The sequence below is a fragment of the Phacochoerus africanus genome, chromosome 15 (genome assembly GCF_016906955.1).
Source record: "Phacochoerus africanus isolate WHEZ1 chromosome 15, ROS_Pafr_v1, whole genome shotgun sequence".
In the NCBI taxonomy this organism is placed as follows: domain Eukaryota; kingdom Metazoa; phylum Chordata; class Mammalia; order Artiodactyla; family Suidae; genus Phacochoerus; species Phacochoerus africanus.
In genome coordinates this window covers 105,550,276-105,573,728 of record NC_062558.1, presented here as the reverse complement: position 1 = coordinate 105,573,728, position 23,453 = coordinate 105,550,276, and the positions used below count along the sequence as shown (strand labels likewise).

Genomic DNA, 23,453 nt, shown 5'->3' with positions numbered 1-23,453 from the left:
AGGGGTAACGGGAAACCAATTAATGGTGCTTCAAGAATTGTTGCTTTTAGCGGCAGGGTCTCGGGGGTCTCCTGACCTGTACACGTTTATCAGCTCCGAACCCTTTTCAGTTTCATTTGTTGCCCGTAGTTATTTTTAGTCGAGGTTTTGTCCCATTCACTTCCACATTTCTCGAATTCTTAAGTAGGTGCCTGCGGCGCTGCCTTTGGATATCAGTTTACACGTAACCTTCAGTAAATAATCCGTCAGAGACCCACCCATCGCCTCTCCTTCTTCCCTCTTCGCGGGAGAAGTCTTCCCCCGCCTTCTCTCCCGGGCGGCGCAGCCCGGAGCCTCAGCGCCCAGGTCTTCCTAACTTCATTGCTGAAACTTGCTCTGAACTTGGTTGCTGAAACTTGCTTTTTGCCCATCGAGAGCCATGCTTCGAGTGATTGTGGAATCTGCCAGCAACATCCCTAAAACGAAATTTGGAAAACCGGATCCTATTGTTTCTGTTATTTTTAAAGGTAAGGAAAAGGATTCCTTTTTTCCAGTGCCCTTTGGGAATGTTAGTTTCTTGGGTCCCATTCTTTGAAAGTCAGCGTATAGGTGAATTATAAAAGTCTCTGCGGCTTTAGCTGGAGTTTGTTACCTGTGCAGGTCAGGGGAGAGGACCATTTCTCTGGAAGGCATTTAATTTTCCCCAGGGCTCTGTGATTTCTGAAGGAAAGATGTATTTGTTGATCTCCAAATTCAGGTACCAAAAAGGTCTGCGTTGGTTCAGAGTAAGTGTTTCAGCAGTCTTGTGTGCATTTTTATTGCCTTTGCCTGTGAGAAATGAGTAAAGGAAAAAAAAAGCCAATTAAACTTTCCGAGGTATTACTGCTCTGTAAAACAGCCTCCTGCTGCTTTTATTGTGTCTGAGTTTCTGGGAGGTGGAGCAAAATTATTTTGGTTTGTTTTCATGTTCTTTTGTGCCTTTTTGTAATTGTTCTTCATCTCTCCAAAGTTGGGTATTTTTCGTATGTTCTGTAGCTTTTAAACTGCTCGTAGAGCTTGAACAATGCAAGTCTGCAGTTTGGGTATCTAGTTTGGACTTGCTCAATGACTTGGGCAAGTGACTTCATTTCTCTGGATGTCAGTTTTCTTTTCTGCAACACAGGTGAGGGGACTTTAGACTAGGTTGTCTTTAAAAGGCCTTTGTAATCCCAGCAGGTTATTTTTCATGACATTTGATGTGATGGAGGGGGACAGGACTGGAGGGTGTGATGGCATACTCCAATGCATTGTAGTGATTCCACTTGGGCTGGAGTGGTGCATCTAAATCTGAAGTTAGGAGCTTTATCATTTTCTGTTTGCAAAAAGGTTACTGGTAAGATTGCTAGTTAACTTTTTGGCAGTAGGGATGGACAAAGAATGAGAGGAGAGGGCAAAGAAAGTGGGACCACACCTTGCCACACTTTTCTTTTCCTCCAGGAAACTACTCCCTTCTAGTTTCTGAGTAAACGTGTGCCTTTCTCTTTTCTTTTGTCCATTTTATCTCTATTCCTTTTCTCAAATCTCTCCCTATGAGATGAGCAGAAAAATGCAAGAAAAAAAGAAAAAAAAAGAAACCCAAAGATGTTAAATGGCTGTTTAGTTTAAAAAAAAAAAAAAAGATTTGGGGGACAAAAGTTGGATTTTTTTTTTTTTTAATGGCCACACCCAAGCCATATGGAAGTTCCTGGTCCAGGGACTAAATTTATGGTGTAGCTGCATCAGTGCTGGATCCTTTAACCCACTGGGCCAGGCAAGGATTGAAGCCCTGCCTCTGCAGAAACCCAAGCTGCCGCAGTCAGATTTTTTAACCCATTACATCACAGTGGAAACTCCAGAAAGCTGGATTCTTAAAGGACAATGTGGTTTGAGAATCTGCTTAGTGAATGTCATGTAGTCATGTTACATCAGAGTTCCTTTGCATATATTCTTTCTAAAAATCCTTTTCTCTGGAGCTCCCTAGTGGTCTAGTGGTTAAGGACCTGGCATTGCTATTGCTGTGGTGAAAATTCCCTGGCCCGGGAATTTTCATGTTTTGTGGGCATGGCCAAATAAAAAAACCTTTTCTCTTTTTAATTTTTGATTTTATTTTTATTGAGGTAACATCGGTTAAAACATTTTATAAGCTTCATGTGTACAACGTTGCATTTCTGCTTCTGTATACACTACAGCATGCACACCACAAAAAATTTAGTTTCCATCCTTTACCACACAGTTTATCCCCTTCGCCCATTTTACCTTCTTCCCCACTCCTCCTCTCGTAACCACTGCTTTGTTCTCTGTATCTACATGGTTGGTTTGGTTTAATTTGTTGGTTTTTCATATTCCACATGTGAGTGAAATCATCGGGTATTCGTCTTTCTCTAACTTATTTCATTTAGCATAATACCATGGTGTTGCAATGGCAAGATTCCTTTTTTTTCTTTTCTTTTCTTTTTAGGGCTGCACCCACAGCATATGGAAGTTCCCGGGCTAGGGGTTGTAGTAGAGCTACTACAGCTGCTGGCCTCTGCCACAGCCGCAGCAATGCCCTGATCTACTGAGCAAGGCCAGGGATCTAACCCACATCCTCATGGATACTAGTCAGATTTTTTCTGCTGCACCACAATGGGAACTTCAATATTTTTAACTTTTTTTTAATTGATAAGTAGTATTCTATTGCATATACATACCACATCTTCTTTATCCATTCATCCATTGATGGGCATGTAAATTGTTTTCTACCTTGACTATCGTGAATAATACTGCAGTGAACATAGGGTGCACATTTCTTTTCAAATTAGTGTTTTTGTATTTTTTGGATAAACACCCAGAAGAGGGATAGCTGAAGTATATGGTAGATATATTCTTTCTTTTTTTCTTTTTTTTTTTTTTGTCTTTTTGCCTTTTCTAGGGCTGCTCCTGTGGCATACGGAGGTTCCTAGGCTAGGGGTCTAATTGGAGCTGTAGCCACTGGCCTACACCGCGGCCACAGCAACGCCAGATCTGAGCCAAGTCTGTGACCTACACCACAGCTCAAGGCAACGCCGGATCCTTAGCCCACTGAGCGAGGCCAGGGATCGAATCGGAAACCTCATGGTTCCTGGTTGGATTCGTTAACCACTGAGCCGTGACAGGAACTCCTATGGTAGATATATTCTTAGTCTTTGAGGAACCTCTGCACCGTTTTCCACAGTGGCTGCACTAATTTACATCCCCACCAACAATGTAGGAGGGTTCGCTTTTCTCCACACCCTCCTCAACATTTGCTATTTCTTGCCTTTTTGATAATAGCCATTCTGATAGGTGTGAGGTGATAGCTCACTGTGGTTTTGTAAATCTTTTTTTTTTTAAATTATTTTCTTGAAGCAGCTATAAAATCGGGAATTAGCACTAAAAGTTTGACATGTAAAGACATGCAAAAATATGTTGGGTTCAATCTGTTAATATATATTATTTGAGGCAAGTCATATAGATTATAAAGGAATTAGAATTTAACAGTATATTGAAATCTGACTTGTTATTTATCTGGAGTGTATATGCATTGGTCAAAAATTTTTAATTACTAAAGTATATCTGCCTAAGGCTAAGAACATAAATACTCAATTGAAAGTGGAAAACTTTAGTTCAAGTGGACAAATATAGGCCATCTAAACCCTTACATTTACTAGATTATTTAACTTCAGTCTCTTTTCCAGTCTCCTTTGGTTATATAAATTGAGTGGTAAATTCATTCATTTATTAATCTGACAAGCAACCTAATGGAAGAAACAACTCTACTCAGAGTAGGAACATCTGGACTCTGGCTGGTGTTGACAAAATAGCCGATGAGCCAGATTTAACCAGCCAAGTCTCAAATTTCTCAGCTGTGGGAAGATGGGAATTTGATCTCCTTGAGATTTGTTCCATCTTTAAGGTTCTATAATTTTACCATTCCATGTATTGAACACCTGCGTTTAGCATGATGTAGAAGGTGCTGCCTTAGGCAGTCATAGTTATGACTTTGAAAGCACTTTTCTTGCTTTCAATCTATTCTAGTGGTTTAAACCCCTTTCCAGATGTACCTTTTGAGCACTGGGTAAAATTAAGTAACATTAATTTCTGACAAAACTGAGGCTCCTGATACCATCATATGTCCATCAGTGGGAATGGAGCAAAGCCAGATGCAGAGGGAAAGTGGGGAGATTAAGATGTAAAAAGCCAGATTTCCCATCGTGGCACGGTGGAAACAAATCTGACTAGGAACTGTGAGGTTTCGGGTTCGATCCTTGGCCTTGCTCAGTGGGTTAAGGATCCAGTGTTGCCGTGAGCTGTGATGTAGGTTGCAGATGTGGCTCAGATCTGGCATTGCTGTGGCTGTGCTGTAGGTCGGTGGCTACATGTCCAATTCGACCCCTAGCCTGGGAACCTCCATATGCCAAGGGTGTGGCCCTAAAAAGACAAAACACACACACACACAAAAAAGATGTAAAAAGCTGTAACGGAGGATCAAGAGGATCAAGGAAGCACCAAAGAAAGCTTCTGTGTACAATTTTTTCACAGACTGTTATTCCCCCAGATCTTTTAAAATTCTTAAAAAATATTGTAACAATTTTAATAAAACATTTATGCATGTGGAAACAAAACCAGCTAATAATCTGGAAGGATATATACAACTAAAAAGTGAAAATTCTCACCATGTGCCTCCATTTTCTCTTTCCTCACTCTTGCTACCTAGGGGTAACCACTCTGAACAGTCTGATTTGAATTCTTTCTGACTTTCTGCTAAAGACTTTAAGTTGTTTCAACTACTCTGTGTTAGCGATGAGGCAGCAGTGGACATCCTTATGCTGAATATCTTTGTGAATGTGTGCATTTCTGAAGGACAGATTCTCTGTGTGTTTCTTGGCTTTTCATTTAAAGATGGTTTTGGTGGATATTGCCATTGACTTCTGTTTGGCTCATCTCTGGCCTTTGTGTCAAATCTCTTGAAAAGACTGACTGAGAGGAAATTTTCTTGCACAGTTTCATGTTGTACTTCTACAATGTGGCAACACTGTTCACGTGAGACATTCCACTACTAAGGAGCGTAACTGTTGCAACTATAACAGTTTTCTTATAGCTTATCATGATGTCCCATTCCATTAGCCAGAAGTGCCTCTCATTTATGGTATTGTGTAGATCTTTGTGGTCTTTTTGGAATGTTTACTGCTGTAGGCTGGATGGTCATCAAAGAATTGTCATGTTTTTACTTATTTTCCCAGATACCTGTTACTTCATCTAGACACGTTTCTGGAGTGGTATCCTAGGTATTTCTAGGATCCCTGCAATGAGCACATCAACTCTGTCATCTTGAGCAAAGCACTTGACCTCTCTGAGAATCCTTTGTCCCTCTTTTGAAAAATGGTCCTCTAATGGCTTATCTGAAAGGAAGCAGATCTGTGGAGATCCCTGGAGGCTGTGATTTATGCAATAGACACTTCTCTATTTTTAAGTAAAAACTACTTTGCTATTTGTAAGTCTGAAAAGAGTTGAACTTAAAAAATAACCTTTTAAGTAAGCAGAAAAGCTATGAGTTTCCATTTAAGAATAGTGAAGTGTTATGGGGGGAAGATCCAGTGGGTCCCATGCACTATCATCTGTGAAGGCACCTGCTGAGGGGCCCACACAGTGACTTCCATAGGTAGGACCAGTCAAAAAGGTTCTCACCAGCTCAAACTGACAACCATGCCGTGTTGGTACAACTGTAGAACTGCTGTATTATTTGTACAATATACTCTGAAAGGCAGAAGGGTTTAATCTACTGAGTCATTCCCATCATTCTGCGAAAACAGGGTTTGGAGACCTCACTAGAGGAAAGGGGTACCACCCTATCGAGGCGTGGGAGCTCTGAAAGGTACAGTTCCCAAAGGCACATTTTATAGGCTCTCCATCATTTACAAAGCCACAGCTTAAAAAATGAATCCGGGAGTTCCCGTCGTGGCGCAGTGGTTAACGAATCCGACTAGGAACCATGAGGTTGTGGGTTCGGTCCCTACCCTTGCTCAGTGGGTTAACGATCCGGCGTTGCCGTGAGCTGTGGTGTAGGTTGCAGACGCAGCTCGGATCCCGTGTTGCTGTGGCTCTGGAATTAGAATTTAACAGTATATTGTATAGTATATTGTAACAGTATATCTGCGTAGGCCAGGGGCTACAGCTCCGATTCAACCCCTAGCCTGGGAACCTCCATATGCCGCGGGAGCGGCCCAAGAAATAGCAACAACAACAACAATAATAACAACAACAACAAAAGAGAGAGAGAAAAAAAAAATGAATCCATGTGACTTGTTTTGCTCCTCCACAACAAATCTTATATCTTAAGTGCATGCCCTTGAGGCGTGTCCAGGGGTGCTGGTCTTTGTCCAGTTTGGGTGTACTGATGACTTTTCTCCATCCCCATGGCATTTGGCTCTGCCAAGAAGGCATGGGTTTTATATCCCTGCACCATATAGGACGTTGCTGATGTTGAATATATATGTTTTAAAGGTCGACCCTGGGAGTTCCCGCTGTGGCTCAGAGGTAATGAACCTGACTAGTATCCATGAGGATGTGGGTTCAATCTCTGACCTTGCTCAGTGGGTTAAGGATCCGGCATTTCCATGAGCTGGTGGTGTAGATCAAAGATGTGGCTTGGATCCCGAGTTGCTGTGCCTGTGGCGTAGGCCGGCAGCTACAGCTCCAATTCAGCCCCTAGCTGGGAACTTCCATATGCTTCAGGTGCAACCCTAAAAAGAAAAAATAGGAAAAGTTGACCCTGCAAATAACAAATTGGCAGGAGATCTGAGACATCTTATTGCTATAAAGTCATTGATCCTTGGCCCTGAAATGAACCATCAGAAGTCCACCATTCTCTCATCTTTAGGGAAGAATTACACTTAATATTCTCTCAGGTGCTTTGTGGATGAGGCTTGGCAAAGGGCCAGTTCACACATTTCTGGACACTGAGTCCCCAGCACCTCCTACCCAGGGGCAAATTGGCCTTGTATTCCTTTTTGCATTCTTTTTTGCTGTTGTTTGTTTTTTGTTTTAGGGCTGCACCTACAGCATATAGAAGTTCCCAGGCTAGGGGTCACATCAGAGCTGGTAGCTGCTGGCTTCCACCACAGCCACATCAATGTGGGATCCGAGCCTTGTCTGTGACCTACACTGCAGCTCACAGCAACACCTGTTCCTTAACCCACTGAGCGAGGCCAGGGATCGAACCTGTATCTGCATGGATAGTAGGTTCGTAACTTGCTGAGCCACAGTGGGAACTCCCTACTTTTTGCATTCTTGATCCTGGCAAGGAAAATGTGAAGTTGCCAGTTTTTAACGTTAAAAATTTATGCATGAAACATTCAGTGGTATGTAATGCATAATGCATGTATCATGATATGTCATCGGTCACCTTATCTGCTTTGTAATTTCTACTGAACAGCTGTTCTGTTGAGCCGGGATGTGCTTTGAATGGGTGTGAGTAGAGTTTTCACTCAGAACAGCTGCTTTAAGCCTCTGACACTTTAAGCCTTATCAGCTGGCTTGGCTTTAAGCATCAGGATATAAAGCCTATTGGGCATGAGGGCGCACAGGCCTTGGGCTTTGGAGCCAGGGAGGCCTAGGAATGAGGATCCCAATTCTCGCCTCTGACTTCAGAAATACTCATGAGCTAGTGAATTAAAATCTTCAATTTCAGGTTCTTAATAATATCTCCTATGTTGCAGAGGTGTTTGAAGATTAAATGAATACATATGTGAATTTGCACATACGGGCAATCCCTAAATTTCCTTTCCTATGTGGTAGGATTTGCTTTTATGGAGCCTTAAAATGTGGCAGACAGTATATCAGGAGTCAGGTCTAGAAAAATACGTATAACGTTAGCTTTGGTCTTTAGGCTTAGGGAACCAACTGGTTAAAACACAAGAATGAGTTACAAACCAGAATAGGCATGCAAAAATGACAATGCCTAAGCAGATGGAAGTGTGAAAGCTAGCTTCATGGAGAAGATGTCACTTGAGTTAGTTTTAAAAGATGAGTGGATGGAGTTCCTGTTATGGCACAGTGCAAACGAATCCCACTAGTATCCATGAGGATGCAGGTTCGATCCCTGGCCTTGCTCCATGGGTCAGGGATCTGGCGTTGCCGTGAGCTGTGGTGTAGCTCGCAGATGTGGCTCAGATCTGGCGTTGCTGTGTCTGTGGCAGAGGCCAGTGGCTACAGCTCTGATTCGACCCTTACTTAGTCTGGGAACTTCCACATGCTGCAAGTGCGGCCCTAAAAAGAAAGAAAGAAAGAAAGAAAGAAGAAAGAAAAAAAAAAAGACGAGTGGAAATTTGATAGAAATAATGAAAAGAAAGACATTTCAGGTTCAGAACAGCACAAAAAAGGCCAGGGAGCCATGGAGGATTAAAGAGGAGTAACCTGGTGTGATTGGGATTGCCCCTGACTCATAAATCAGTCGGAAGCCACTTATGGACAGATTGGTTCTAGTCAGTCAGTTAGTTCTAGTCATGGTTTACTAGTTGAGGCAAATGCTTTCCAGGGCAGAGGGGGCTTATTTCAGGGCCAGAATGAGAAGGAAGGAACTAACGAAGAAGATACTAAGGAAGCAGCTCGATTCAATTAAATTAATAAGAAGACCTCACAGGGCAGGCTAATTGGGCCATCCTTCTTCACAGTCTTCTATGAAATGGGACCCCCAGAAGGCTGGGTGGGGTGGTGCTGCCAGAGGCCAGCCTGAGCTTTAGCTTCCTGAGACTGGAGAGGGAGGTCAGGAAGAGGTAGAAGAAAGGCACAGGAATAGAAAGTGATACAAAAGACATATTTTGCTCTTCTCCCCAAAGCCAAACAGGGAGCTTTTCCTCAACCAAGCTGAGCTGTGGTCTCACTCACACAAGGTTCAACTGGGTTGTCCCATTTGAGGGGTAAAATGTCATGATAGCAGTTGTTTAATGGCAAGGAACTCAGGTTTGTGCAAGTTTTGCCCCTAAAGTTAGAAATTTTCCAGAATACAATCATGGCCCTGAGAGAAGCCAGAATCTGGTCGCATGGGGAGGCGTTTACTGCGCCCTTCACCCCCCCCCCCCCCAGCCCTATACCTGCCCAGGGTTGCGGGCCTCAGGTCTCTGCCCCTCCCTGCACATGCATCCTTTTCCTCTCTGCACTTCGGCTGCATCAGTGGGAACCCTTACCTCTGCTCCTTTGCAGTAAGCAGCTTGCATTGGGCTCTGGGTTACCATGGAGGTGACTTGGTCCTGACTTCACACTTGCTACAGCACCTGTGTCTCTTAATTGTGATTCTTGAGAGGAAGGCTCCAATTGGTTCAGTTTTGGTCAGGTGTTCACCCCTGGCCCAATCAGCTGTGCCAAGGGATACAGCCGCCCTGGAGAGACCCAGCTGGGATCTCAGATGCATCTGAGGCACAAGGTAAGCTTCTGAGGGCTCAAAACATGAACCACCCTGCTTAGCTCCCTCCATTTTGGGGATTAGACCTACTTCTGTCCGTCTTTAAAGTGTAATCTGACCTGACCCGTGCCCCTCTGTTAAGGGGCCCCCTGCCTTCCGTAATGAACGCCATACGTGAAAAGGGATGAGCTTTGGACTGAGCAGAGCCTAAGTGTCTTTTCTTTATCACTAGGAACTAGATCTCTGGGGCAGCTATGTTTTTGAGCCTTTGTTTACTCGCCTATAAAGTGGGGAGAATTATATGACCTCACAGGGATATTACAAGGATCAACAGTGATAAAGTATCTAAAACACTATCATAGTGCTTGGCACATAGTAGCTATGTGGCAAATGCTGATTTCTTGCCCCTTTTATGCTCTACTCCTTCCCCATTGCTCGGGGAACCTACAGAACCCTGGGGGACATCTGAGGGGTTGCCCAGGCTTACATGGATAAATGAGATGCCCTTTGGCGATGGCACCCAAGCAGCTTGAAGGCAGAGCCATGTCTGATTCATGTGTGAGAGCACATCATAGCCTCTCAACAAGGCACATAGCAGCTTCTTTTTTTTTTCTTTTAATTGTGATCTAATGAACATAGCATAAAATTTACCTTTTAAACCATTTTTAAAGGTACAGTTGAAAGGCATAAAGTACTTTCACATTGTTCACTTTTTCATTTTCCCAAACAACTCCATACTCATTAAATAATAACTCCCCATTTCTCCCTACCCTCAGCCCCTGGCAACTGTCATTTTACGTTTGGTCTCTATGAATTTGACTGCTCTTGAGTACCTCATATGGGCGGAATTATGCAATATTTGTCCTTTTGTGACAGGCTTATTTATTTCACTTGGCATAATGTCTTCAAGTTTTATCTATGTCATAGCATGTGTCAGAATCCCTTTCCTTTTTAAGGCTGAGTAGTACTCCATTGCATGTCTACACCACATTTTGTTTGTCCATTCATCTGTCAGTGGACTCTTAAGTTGCTTCAACCTTTCAGCTATTGTGAATCAAGCTATGAACTTGGGTGTGCAAATACTCTTTGAGTTCCTGCTTTCAGTTCTTTCAAGTTTATACCCAGAAGTGGAATTGCTGGATCATTTGGTAATTCTGTGTTTAAATTTTTTTTCTGTGTTTAATTTTTTGAGATACCACCATACTGTTTTCCATTGTAGCTGCACTATTTTGCATTCCCACCAACAGTGCAAAAAGTTTCCAGTCTTCACTACCACTTGTTAATTTCTGTGATTTTTTATTTGTTTGTTTGCTTGGAGTTAATAGTTACCCTAATGGGTAGATTGTTAGCAAATCTCTCTTGACATGGATATTCAGCTCACACTTGCCTCATTAACTCAAAATGAGAATCACTGAAGTGGAAAGTTCCCATTTGTGGCTCAGCAGTAATGAGCCCAACTAGTAACCATGAGGATGCGGGTTTGATCCCTGGCCTCGCTCAGTGGGTTAAGGATCCAGCGTTGTGGTGAGCTGTGGTGTAGGTCTCAGAATCAGCTCAGATCTGGCATTGCTGTGGCTGTGGCATAGGCTGGCAGATGCAGCTTTAATTTCACCCCTAGCCTGGGAACTTCCATATGCAGCAGGTGCAGCCCTAAAAAAAAAAAAAAATAGAATCACTTCAGTGATTCTGCAGCCTCAGTGGCCAGCAAGAGGCAGCCCTCCTGTGACCAGAAGCCATCCTGGCAGGGGCCCAGCAGCAGCCTGAGAGCCTGGTGGCCACTCAGCCACTGAAGCCCTGGCCTTGTGAGGTCTGTGTAGCCAAGGTCATTGTAGGAGCCACAGCAGAGGAAGGCAAGTGATCTCATTCAGTACCAGGTCTTCCAGTTGGCTTGGGCTCCCTAGGGCAAGGCTGGAACCAGAGACCAGCCTGCTTCTCCCAGAAGCACATCCTGGGAGGTCAGAGTAGCCCTTGATCAGGCACCCTTTAATTCTTTCACCCAACATCCTCTACTCCTTCATGGCACCTATTGGAACATGTAGTTATGTATTTTCTCTCTTAGTTGATTTCTCTCTGCTTCCTCCATCAGATTGGAAGCTTCATAATGGCAGGGACCATGTCTCTTTCTCTAGCATCTAGTTCAATGCCCGGCAGATAGTAGATGACTAATAAATGATACTCCTCCCTTCATTCATTCAGTTCAAGGTCTCACAGTTCAAGGGGGACCAGATAGGACCAAATGAAACCAGATCGCCATGGCTACAAACTACAAAACTGATCTTGAGTATTTAGGACTTCAGAGTTTCCACATGCTCTTTGGGCTCCATTAAGCTGCATCTCATAGGAAGCTGGAAGGCTGGGGAACCCTAGCCTGCCTCTGACCTTGACATTAGAGCATTGGTCTAATTAATGGAAGAAACCTCTCTGAATCTCAGTTTTCCTAGCTCTGAGGTAGGTATAAGACCTACCCTTGAAGGTTATAAAAGTCAAATGAGATGATATATTTAAGGTATCTGGATTAAAAATAGATATTTATCTGTACCTCGCCTCTTGAAGTCTGCCTCTCTTTGCACATTGCAAAATGAAAAACTAGTTGGCTAGGTTAGGGACTCAGGAAATAAAAAGTTTTCAGGGAGTTCCCTTTGTGGCTCAGTGGTTAATGAACCCAACTAGGATCCATGAGGATGTGGGTTCGATCCCTGGCCTCGCTCAGTGGGTTAAGGATCTGGTGTTGCTGTGAGCTGTGGTGTAGACTGCAGACGCACCTTGGATCTGGTGTTGCTATGGCTGTAGTGTAGGCTGGCAGGTGTCGCTCTGATTCAATCCCTAGCCTGGGAATTTCCATGTGCCATGGGTGTGGCTCTAAAAAGCAAAAAGAAAAAAAAAAGTTTGCAAATTGGATGAGGATAATTGATGCAGAAACTTCTCCTTTTAGAAAGTGAAACTACAAGTCTAGAAACGAGGTCTAGATGATGTTCGTATTTTGTCAAAACAACTAGTCATTTTGGTGAAAAAAAAACCAGATTATTTTACTAATTTTTCAAAAAAATTCAGGAGTTCGCTAGCAGCACAGCGGGTTAAGGATCCAGTGTTGTTAGTACTATGGCTCTGGTTTCAGCTGTGGTTTGGGTTCAATCCATAGCCCAGGTATTTTTGCATGCTGTGGGCATAGCCAATAAAAGGGGGGGATAAATTTTTTAAAAATGCATTAATCATTTATTTGTGTGGCTACCATGTGCTCAATTTTTTAGAGCAGAGTGTCTGATGGACACTCACATAGACATGTCACATAGTGATGGACACTCATATAGGTCACTCACATAGACTGAACTTTCTATGATGGAATATTCAAGATCTGCCCTGTCTACTATGATGGCCTCTAGCCACCTGTGGATACTGATCACTGAGATGCAGCCAGTGTGACTTGATGAATTGAATTATTTTATTTTATTTTATTTTATTTTGTCTTTTTGCCATTTCTTGGGCCGCTCCCGCGGCATATGGAGGTTCCCAGGCTAGGGGTCGAATCGGAGCTGTAGCTGCCAGCCTACGCCAGAGCCACAGCAACACAGGATCCGAGCTGCATCTGCGACCTACACCACAGCTCATGGCAATGCCGGATGGTTAACCCACTGAGCAAGGGCAGGGACCGAACCCGCAACCTCATGATTCCTAGTCAGATTCGTTAACCACTGCGCCACGACGAGAACTCCTGAATTATTAATATTATTGAATTTAAATCACTTTCAGTAGACATGGACACATAAAGTTATCAATGACCATACTGGACCACCCAGAGAGCAGGAGAACAGCCACAGGGGTTAAGCATCCACAACGTCCTCTCACTCACTGTTGTCTGGAGTGGATAATAGTCCCGACCTCAGAGAATAATTGAGAAAACAAAAACACATGGAAAATGCTTTAAGTGATTGTTGCTACTTAGGCCTTCTGGAGATGTTGGCATGGTAACAACTGTATACTGTACCCCCACCATTTACTAAATTCGCACGCTATGCTCATGCCCACATGCATTATCTGATTTAGTCCTCATGGTCTTTTTAGGAAGTGGGCCTTGTTATGATCTTCATTTTACCCATGAGGAAACTGAGGCAGGTTCGGGTCAGGGTGCAACTCAGGACTCCCTGATTCCGGAGCCTCTGTGTGTCTTCCTGGAGGTCATCATGGCTGCAGAGATAAAACATAATGTGTGCTTAAGACAGCCAAGTCAAATTATGAACCCTTCCTCCTCACTTTGAATGGATTGAGTTGTTCCATGTGCTGGGATCATCTGGACCCAGTCTGAAAGAGAAAGAACAAGTACCAAGAACAAAAGAATAAAAAGGAAAAGAAAGAAAGAACGAATAAAGAACGAACGAATGAACGAACGAACGAACAAAGGAATGAAAGAGAGAAAGAAAGAAAGAGAAAGAAAGAACAAAACCCAGCCCCCCTGGGGTGAGTTTCCACAGGGTAATGAAAACCTTTAGGACTTTCTGTGACTCAGAAGCTCAGAGACAACATAACTTTGCAATGAATCAGTTCCCCTGATAGTTAAGCAGGAGCCATTTTATTAGTGGAGACCACAACTCTTACTTATTATGTGTAAAGTATTAAGGTCCTGGCCCATCATGGCTCAGTGTAAAGGAATCTGACTAGCATCCGTGAAGTCACAGGTTTGATCCCTGGCCTCACTAAGTGAGTGGGTTAAGGATCTGGCATTGCCATGAGCTGTGGTGCAGGTCGCCGACATGGCTCGGATCTGGCATTGCTGTGGCTGTGGTGTAGGCCAGCAGCTACAGCTCTGATTTTACCACTAGACTGGGAACCTCCATATGCCTCAGGTGCAGCCCTAAAAAGACAAAATAAATTAAATAAATGAATAAAGTATTAAGTTCCTAATATTTGAATGACAGGGTGAGTCTCCATTTCTTAGTTTTTTGGTTCATCATCTTTTCATCCTAATAGCAGAGCTTATAAATTAAAAAAAAAAATCCCTTCTCTTATTCATTATTATTCATTATTTTTTAAAGTTATTTTTTGCTTACCTTTCCTCGTTGTTGGAAATCAGTCCCTGGACAGTCCCTGTCTCCATCCTCTTTTTTGCTGCTGTTTCTTCCTACTGCTCTTCTCAAGCATAAACTCATTTAACAAATATTGGTTGAGAGTGTACTCTGCAAAGCTGTGGGCTCAGCACTATGAGTCAAATGGGGAACAAACCTGACTTGGCCGCTGCCTGCACACAGCTTATAGTCCAGCTGTAGATCCAGCAAGAGTTGAGTGAATTCAGAGTTAAATGAATTTAAACTCCTGGAAAGGAGGAGTTCCCATCGTGGCGTGGTGGAAATGAATCTGACTAGGAACCATTAGGTTGTGAGTTTGATCCCTTGCCTCGCTCAGTGGGTCAAGGATCCAGCGTTGCCATGAGCTGTGGTATAGGTCGCAGACTTGGCTCGGATCTGGCATTGCTGTGGCTGTGGTATAGGCCGGTGGCTACAGCTCCGATTAGGCCCCAGCCTGGGAACTTCCATATGCTGAGGGTGTGGTCCTCAAAAGACAAAGGCAAAAACAAACAAACAAACAAACAAACTCCTGGAAAGGAGGTATTATTTTTGCAGGTTATATTGATGATGAGCAAAGCATTTGCAGCAAAAGCTTTGCATGTATTCATTCATTTAATTCCCACCAAAAAATGAAGTCCTTCATTTTATAGCTGAAGAGGCTAAGTTTTGCAGAGGGTGGGTTGCCTTGTTCAAGGTCCCAAAGCGGGTTCCTGGTGGAACTGGGATTCACACACCCACTCTTGAAGCTGTAACATCCCTGTGTCCTGAGGCTGGGCCTTGGCCACATCTGCATTTGACCCACCCTGGGATAGTTAGTGCTCCTGGGCTTAGGGATAAGCTCTCTAAGGCTGACAATCCAGAATCTTTCCTTGGACAAATACAGTCCTGAGGGCATCTGGTTAGACCAGTGTCGGGGCCAAAGGGGCAGTGGTCCTTTTTAAGCCAGACACCTCTAGCTTCAGAGACCTTGTCTGGGGCTTCAGATGCCCCCTGATTTTTCCCAATGCGCTGGCCACCTTAAGGTGGCCTCTCATGTGTGATGTGGCCTGAGGAAGGAGCCTCCTCCCAGGGCACTGTCAGTGTAGAAAGCCTTTACCTTGTCTTGATCGCATTTGTTCTTCACAACAACGATGACAGCTGTCCAAGACAGGTATTGTTTACATGAATTTCACAGATGAGGACTTTGAGTCTCAGAGACAACAAGAATGGCCTAAGCTGGGTGACCAGGAAGAGGCAAGGACAAGAACCCCAGACCCTAGACTCTGCGTCCCATGCACTTTGCATCACACTGTGCCTGTCTGGCTTTCTTTGTGCTTGGCGTCTCTCTTGCATTAAATCTACCCTCCATCCCCTCCTACTAACAAGCAGCTGTCCACGGACATGCCCACTTCCCAGCTCTCCCTCATACCTGCAGCAACTGACCAGCTTAACTTGTGCAAGAGCCCAAGGCCAAAGCCACACTCACTGTAGGAGGAAGGGCTGAGTGCAGTGGATTAAACTGCTAGCCATGGCCAAAATCCCACTTAAAGAGATTGCTGGAGTTCCCATCAAATGGCTCAGTGGTAACAAACCCAACTAGTATCCGTGAGGATGCGGGTTTGATTCCTGGCCTCCCTCAGTGGGTTAAGGATCTGGCATTGCTGTGAGCTGTGGCATAGGTCACAGACTTGGCTTGGATCCTGCGTTGCTGTGCTTGTGGCATAGGTCGGCACCTGTAGCTCCAATTCGACCCCTAGCCTGGGAACTTCCTTCCATATCCCACATGTACGACCCTAACAAGCAAAAAAGAGAGATTCCTTATTCATTATGGGACACCAGGGTCTGAAGCTGAGTGTTGTAATTCAGCTAAAATTGTTGCCCAGGAGGGACAGGATGGCATTATTAAGCCTTTGACTCAGTCCTTTGTGCTTCTCTTCGAAGTTGTTTTCGGTGACTGTTTTCTCCAGATACTATCTCTCGGAGTCAGGGAGGGCAGAGGAACTGGATCCTCTTCATGTTGTGTGTTGGAGGCCATTTTTGAACTGATTCTAAGCCTACCCGTTATGTTACCTGTAGACGTGCTCCCTGTGTTCTGGCACTTTCATGCTCTCTTCTTTGGTTCTCAATATAATCCTGCAAGGTGGCCTTCTTCATCCCCTTATCCAGGATGCTGAGGCCTCCAGGGGCCCTTTTGAAACTCTGGGAACCCCTCGTCCCCTCAAGCAGTGTCGAAGTGACTCTGCTGAGTACCAGCTTTAATTTAGTATCTAGAAAATTATGTCTCATGAAACATGCTAGTCAGAGATGTGAAAAGTTGAGTCTTAGGACCAGGACACCTGCATCAAGATTCTGGCTTTGTTTCTTACTAGCAGGTGATCCTGGACAAGCTACTTAATTTTCTTGTGCTTTTGGGCTTAAGTAAAGATAATAATAGCAACAGGTAACATACAAAGCCCTTAGAAGAGTGCATGGATTATTATAAGCCTGCATTTGGGGGCTATGACTTCTAGGCATTAAGTCCCCATATTTATTAATAAAGAAATCTAGGTATAGAGAGTTGGAGTCAGTGTCCAGGGTCACCCAGCTGATAAGCGGTGAAAATGGGTCAGGTTGCCTGGCACCATCAGCCCAAGGTGGAAGAGCACAGGTTTGGAAATGAGGCAGGCTTGGGCCTGAGGCTCAGCTCTGTGATCTTGGGCAAGTCAGTTAATATCCCTGAAACTCAGTTTCCACATCTGCAAAATGGGGATCTTAGTACCTCCCTTGTAAGGATTAGAAGTGAATGTTTTTATTTTTTAAATTTGTATTTATTTATTTATTTGCTTTTTAGGGCCACACCTACAGCACATGGAGGTTCCGAGGCTCGGGGTTGAATTGGAGCTACAGCTGATGGTCTGCACCACAGCCACAGTAATTCGGGATCCAAGCCACATCTGAGACTTACACCACAGCTCACGGCAATGCCAGATCCTTAACCCACTGAGCGAGGCCAGGGATCGAACCTACAACCCCATGGTTCCTCGTTGGATTCATTAACCACTGTGCCACGATGGGAACTCCTAGACGTGAATGTTTTTAAAGTGCCCGGCACGGAGTAGATGCTCACACACAGAATAAATGAAGAATCCAAAGAGGCCCATGGTTCAGTCCTCGCCAAGGCAGCTGATCTAGGTGGCTGGCACACCTGGGCTCCTTCCACCCGTGACCGGACAGTTGGCAGAGGTGAGATGTGACCTCATCCCAGGGTCAGCTTTTAGGAAGTAGATTCTGTGTGGGTCTTTCAGGTGGACTGGGCTTCACCACAGCTCTTTTGAGGACTGGTTTTGATTCAAGAGTTTGTGTGCCTGAAGGGGTGGGTCTTGAGGCCATTGGGGCACTGGGTGCAGAAAGTGGGGCGATAACCCAGCCTGCCTTTTCGTCCCGGCATTCCTTTTATCAGTGATATCAGTGACTGTTTCAGAAATGTACAAAACAACCTCGCTTTGTATTCTGGTTGCCATTTGGCCAAAACTTTCCCCTAGAACTTGTTTGGCAACATTTCCTGGAGCAGTAGCCCAGCCAGGAAGTAAAAAGTCAGAGACACTCCTTCAGCAAGACTTACCTGGATGGGCCACCGTCTCTATGCTCCCCCGGGTCCCTCCAAGAACTGAGGGCAGAGTAGTCTCCTGCTGGCCCTTCCCAGAGCCTTTACTACCTCCTAGTTCCTGTGGAGGTTCTTGCAGGTGCTGGAAGCTGCCAGGCCTACTGCCAGGAAGGAGCAGGCACTACACACTTGCCAGCTGCCTCTGGCAGACCTTAGAGGCCTGGAATGGAGCCACATGAGAGAATGCTTCACAGGGCTGTGCCAGGCCACTGGGCACTTCCTTTAGTCACTGGGGCCTCACCCTCCAGGGAGGGCTGCACAGCCTGGGAAACCTCCTGGGGTCCCCACCGGGTGCTGCTCAGCTGCTGTAAGAAGAAATAATAGCCCCTGTTGGTTTAGTGCTTACTGTGCGCTGGGAACTGTGTTCATTCTCTTACCTAATCGATAAGGCAACTTTAGTAATACTTATATTAGTTTATCAAGTCTAGTTCACTCAAATCATGGAGAAATGACTCTGGGGGATTAATATTAATAAACTACAGTCCCAGCCTTTAAGGAGTCACTGTCTGGTTTCAATCTCCCAGTTATCGAAATTGCTCTGTGTCTCTGCCTGAGTTTACTCCACCACTTACTAGCTGTGTGACCTCTGATAAGTTGCTTACCCTCTTGTCTTGGTTTCTTCTTCTGTGACTGAGATGATCATATAATTGAAGTTAACCTCCTATGGTTTTTAGGAAGATGAACTGAGATAGTCGTGGGAAGCACTGGAAACAGTGACTAGTTCAGAATTGTCAGCCATGCATGGAAGGGCTTTGGTGGGGGGTGTCTGTGAAATTTTAGACCAAATAATGGGTGTCTTTGTGTATGTCGGTGAATGTTTCTCTGGGACCTGGAGAAGATGTAGAAGCATTTCTGAATGGGAGGTCAAGTTTAGATGCATGACTGATCTACTTTGTCTACCAAAGAGCTGAGTTACTTTTGGAAACTTTGTAAATTGCACCCCCACTTTTCCTGGCACCATTTCAGTAACACATCCATCTAACCAGTCAGGACTGGGGAATTGCATAAGGCACGTGTTCTAGTGGACCTGGAGGAAAACTTAAAGATCATCCAGTCTATTTTTTTTTTATTTTTTATTTTATCTTTGTCTTTCTTTTTTGGCTGCACCTGCAGCATATGGAAGTTCCTGGGCCAGGGATCAAATCCAAACCAGAGCTGTGACCTGTGTTGTAGCTGCAGCATTGCAGGATCCTTCACCCACTGCACTGGGCCAGGAATCAAACCCACACCTCCACAGAGACAAGCTGAATCATCAACCCACTGTGCCACAGTGGGAACTCTGAGATCACCTAGTCTACATTCAGTTCACATGAGAGGAACTCCAAGCTCCATGGTTGAATCTTATGTCTTCCTGAGATAATAGCTCAGAGAAATAGAGTTCATTGATTTGAAAGTCCAGTCAGAAAAACCGTCCTCCCTGCAGGATTGTTGGGATCAACTGAGATGGTGTTATCTTTGGAAGCATGTGAAATGTGTTACCACTGTATTTACTTTTTGTAAATTGTATTTGCTGTTACTTCCAAGTGCACCTGGCATTATCAGTTGGTTCCCTGGAACCAGTAGGATATGTGTGTGTCTGTGTGTGTCTCTCTGTGTGTGTGTGCACATGGAGAGAAATGGAGGAGAAAGGGAGGGCTCATGTAACTCTAGGGACTGACAAGTCTGAAATTTGTGGGGCAGGCCAGTAGGCTGGAAATTCAATAAGTGCTGATGTTGCAGTCTGAAATCTAGAGGGCGGGTCAGCAGGCTGGAAACTTGGGCAGGATTTCTGGTACAGTCTTGAGGCAGAAATCCTTCTCCAGGAAACCTCCGTTTTTCCTCTTAGGGCCTTCAGCTATTTGGATGAGGCCCACCCACCTTACGGAGAGTAATCTGCTTTACTTAAAGATAATTGGTTGTAAATATTAATCACGTCTATAAAATAACCTTCATGGCAATGTCTAGACTAGTGTTGGACCAAACAACTGACACCATAGCTTAGCTAAGGTGACAAAAGAAATTTTTAATAATTTTTATTTTTTCCATCATAGCTAGTGTATAGTGCTCTGTCAATTTCCTACTGTACAGCAAGGTGACCCAGTCACACATACATATATACATTCTTTTTCTCACATTATCCTCCATCATGCTCCAACATAAGTGACCAGATATAGTTCCCAGTGCTATACAGCAGGATCTCATTGCTTATCCATTCCAAAGGCAATAGTTTGCATCTATTAACCCCCAATTCCCAGTCCATCCCACTCTCTCCCCCACCCCCTTGACAACCACAAGTCTGTTCTCCAAGTTCATGATTTTCTTTTCTGTGGAAAAGTGATTCCAGATATAAGTGATATCATATGGTATTTGTCTTTCTCTTTCTGACTTACTTCCCTTAGTATGAGAGTTTCTTGTTCCATCCACGTAGCTGCGAATAGCATTATTTTGTTCTTTTTATGGCTATTATTCCACTGTGTATATATACCACATCTTCTTAATCCATTCATCCGTTGATGGACATTTAGGTTGTTTCCATGTGAATAGTGCTGCAGTGAACATGCGGGTGCATGTGAAGTTGACAAAAATTAACCATCATTCCCGTCCTCTCAGCATGGATGTATCAATCCAGTCTTAATGAGTCATGGTGTTCCTCTCACCTTTTCTTTTTTTTTTTTTTAGGGCCACACCAGTGGTATATGGAGGTTCCCAGGCTAGGGGTCAATTTGGAGCTACAGCTGCCAGCCTACACCACAGCTCACTGCAATTCTGGGTCCTTCACCCACTGAGCGAGACCACGGATTGAACCTTCATTCTCATGGATGCTAATTTGTTTTCTGCTGAGCTGTGATGGGAACTCCTCACTTTTTCCTTTCTATCCTTTTTTTTTTCCTTTTTTTTTTAATGGCCACACATGTGGCATATGGAAGTTCCTGGGCCAGGAATTGAATTCGAGCTGTAGCTGGCAACACTGTATTCTTTAACCCACTGCTCTGGCCCCAGGATTGAATTTGTGCCTCTGCAGCAACCCGTACCACTACAGTCGGATCTTAACCCACTGCTCCATATCGGGATCTCCCCTCCCTCCTTTTTAATAAGAGTTCAGCATGCTGTTTGGTAGGTGACCAGCAAAGGAAATGGTTCTGTGGAAGAGGGCGTGGAGGCTTGGCAAGGAGTGCTTGTTCACTTCTCCAGGAAGCCTTATTGGGAGGTTGGCATGAGGGTTAATTGTTGCAGTGGTGACCTTCACAGAACTGAGAGAGAAGCAAGTGTAGCTAATCAAAAAACAGGAAATGTCTCAAAGAATGCTTTGAGTCATGGTCCAGAGTGTATTTTGCATTAGAATCAGTTATTATGTTCTGGGTTGAAAGCATTTAACTCCTTTCCAAAAAAAGAAATAGTCATTTTCATAGCAGTAGAGATGGGAACAGGGGGAGGCAGGGGATGTGGGAAGGGGAAGAAGTTTCCTGTAATTTAATCTGATGGTTAGCACCTGCAACTGAGACCTTTAAAAAAAAAAAAAAACAGGTTGAATTGAATAATTGAATAATCTAAATGTATGACTGTGGCTGCTGAGAAGATAGGAATTTATGTCCTTTTGGGGGGGGGCTGACATGTTTTTGTGTGAGAATAGGCTTTCAATAAAATATACTGTGTACACATTTTGATAAAAATCAGAGTCTCCTTCTTGGAAGGGATTGAGCTGGATTTCTCCAGAAAGGTAGGAGCTAATGCCAACTTCTTAATCTTTCCTTATTAGCTAGAGAAATAGGAAGTTAGGGTCAGATTAGTCTTGGGTTAGAGGGTTTCTTTCTAGCTCTGTGATCTTGGACAGGTTATCTAACCATCCTGGGCTTGCTCTGCTCATTTGCAAATTGGGATTAAGAATGGTGCCTACTCCTCACCTTGCTAGGATTAAATGAAATGATGTTTGTGGAGGATTAACACATGTCTGGCTGGGAGTGAACACCCCCTAGAGGGTAACACCACTAGAGCCAACATTATGCGCAAGTACTAGGAACAGCAGGAGGTTCCACTTGAGAAGTTCCACCCATCTGTGGTTGACTTGACCCCTGTGATTGGTTCTCAACGTATGGCTGAATCATGTGTTCAGGAACATGTTAGGGGAGCACTGTTGAGCAACTTGGTTTTTCTCATTGGATAATGTAGGTTTTTTTTGTTTTTTTGTTTTGTCTTTTTGCCTTTTATAGGGCTGCTCCTGCGGCATATGGAGATTCTCAGGCTAGGGGTCTAATCAAAGCTGTAGCCACCGGCCTACGCCACAGCCACAGCAATGTGGGACCCGAGCCGAGTCTTCAACCTATGTCACAGCTCACGGCAACGCCGGATCCTTAACCCACTGAGCAAGGCCAGGGATCGAACCCGAAACCTCATGGTTCCTAGTCAGATTCATTAACCACTGCACCATGACGGGAACTCCTGGATAATGTAGTCTTGAAGTTATAAAGTCCCTCCCTTCCTCCCTTCCTCTCTTCCTCTCTCCCTCTCTCCCTCTCTCCTTCCCTCCCTTTCTTTCTTTCTCTATGCCCACAGCATGTGGAAGTTCCTGGGCCAGGGACTGAACCCACACCACAGCAGCAACCCAAGTGGCTGGCTGTAGTGACAACACTGGATGCTTAACCCACTGCACCACAAGAGAACTCCAGTTTCTAACATCCTTCTTCCTAAGTGGCTTATATCAGCCAAAGGAAGCTTTGTCTGCCATTCAGGGCTTCACGGTGTGACCATAACCTTCCCACACAGCCTGGTTGCCTCAACTCCCTTACACATGGCGTGGTTCCAGCCCATTGGGCTGTGCAGTGTTGTCTTTTCATCCGTGGCTGACCCACCACACTGCCCCCATCAGGAATAATCTTTTCTTCCCAGCTCTGCATTTTTCCTTTCATCCCCAGCTGAGCCCCTGCTTTCTCAGTGAGGCCTCTGGTTCCCACAGTCTGAAGTCACCTCTCCTTCCTGTGAATTTGCATCTTCATCTGTACCCCTCTGGAGCCACCTTTCTGTATCAGCCATCTCTGGCCACATCTACCTCCCTGCTGGACCACCCGGGGGCAGGAACCATGTCTTGGGTATCTCTGATCTCCCACAGTGACCAGTTCAGTGTTTGGCAACCAGTATTTCAGAAATATTTGTTGGATGGATGAAACAGGAAGTTGATTAATGTTGTGGAAGAACTCACTTAGTGGACCATTTCCATGGGTGGATCCAAGTCCTTTGGCTTGACCTGGTCAGTCATCATTCCATTTCCCCCTCTTATGGAAGGGAACTCCAAGATGAGAATAAAGCAGGAAAGAGCATGTTGGGGCTGCTTTTTTGTTTTGTTTTTTTTGTTTTTTTTTTTTTTTGTCTTTTTTAGGGCTGTACCATACTTGCATATGGAAGTTCT

At 44.4% G+C, this 23,453-nt stretch overlaps 1 protein-coding gene across 4 annotated transcripts in view; it reads left to right on the top strand.

Moving 5' to 3' along the window:
* The first annotated feature begins 277 nt into the window (after nt 1-277).
* Nucleotides 278-23,453, top strand: part of MYOF (myoferlin) — a 172,140-nt gene continuing 148,964 nt past the window's right edge. For all 4 annotated transcript variants that reach the window (XM_047762378.1, XM_047762376.1, XM_047762377.1 and 1 more), the window contains exon 1: nt 278-506. In XM_047762378.1, the coding sequence (XP_047618334.1) occupies nt 419-506 (88 nt within the window). In that variant the 5' untranslated portion in view covers nt 278-418. The remainder of the gene's footprint in view (nt 507-23,453) is intronic.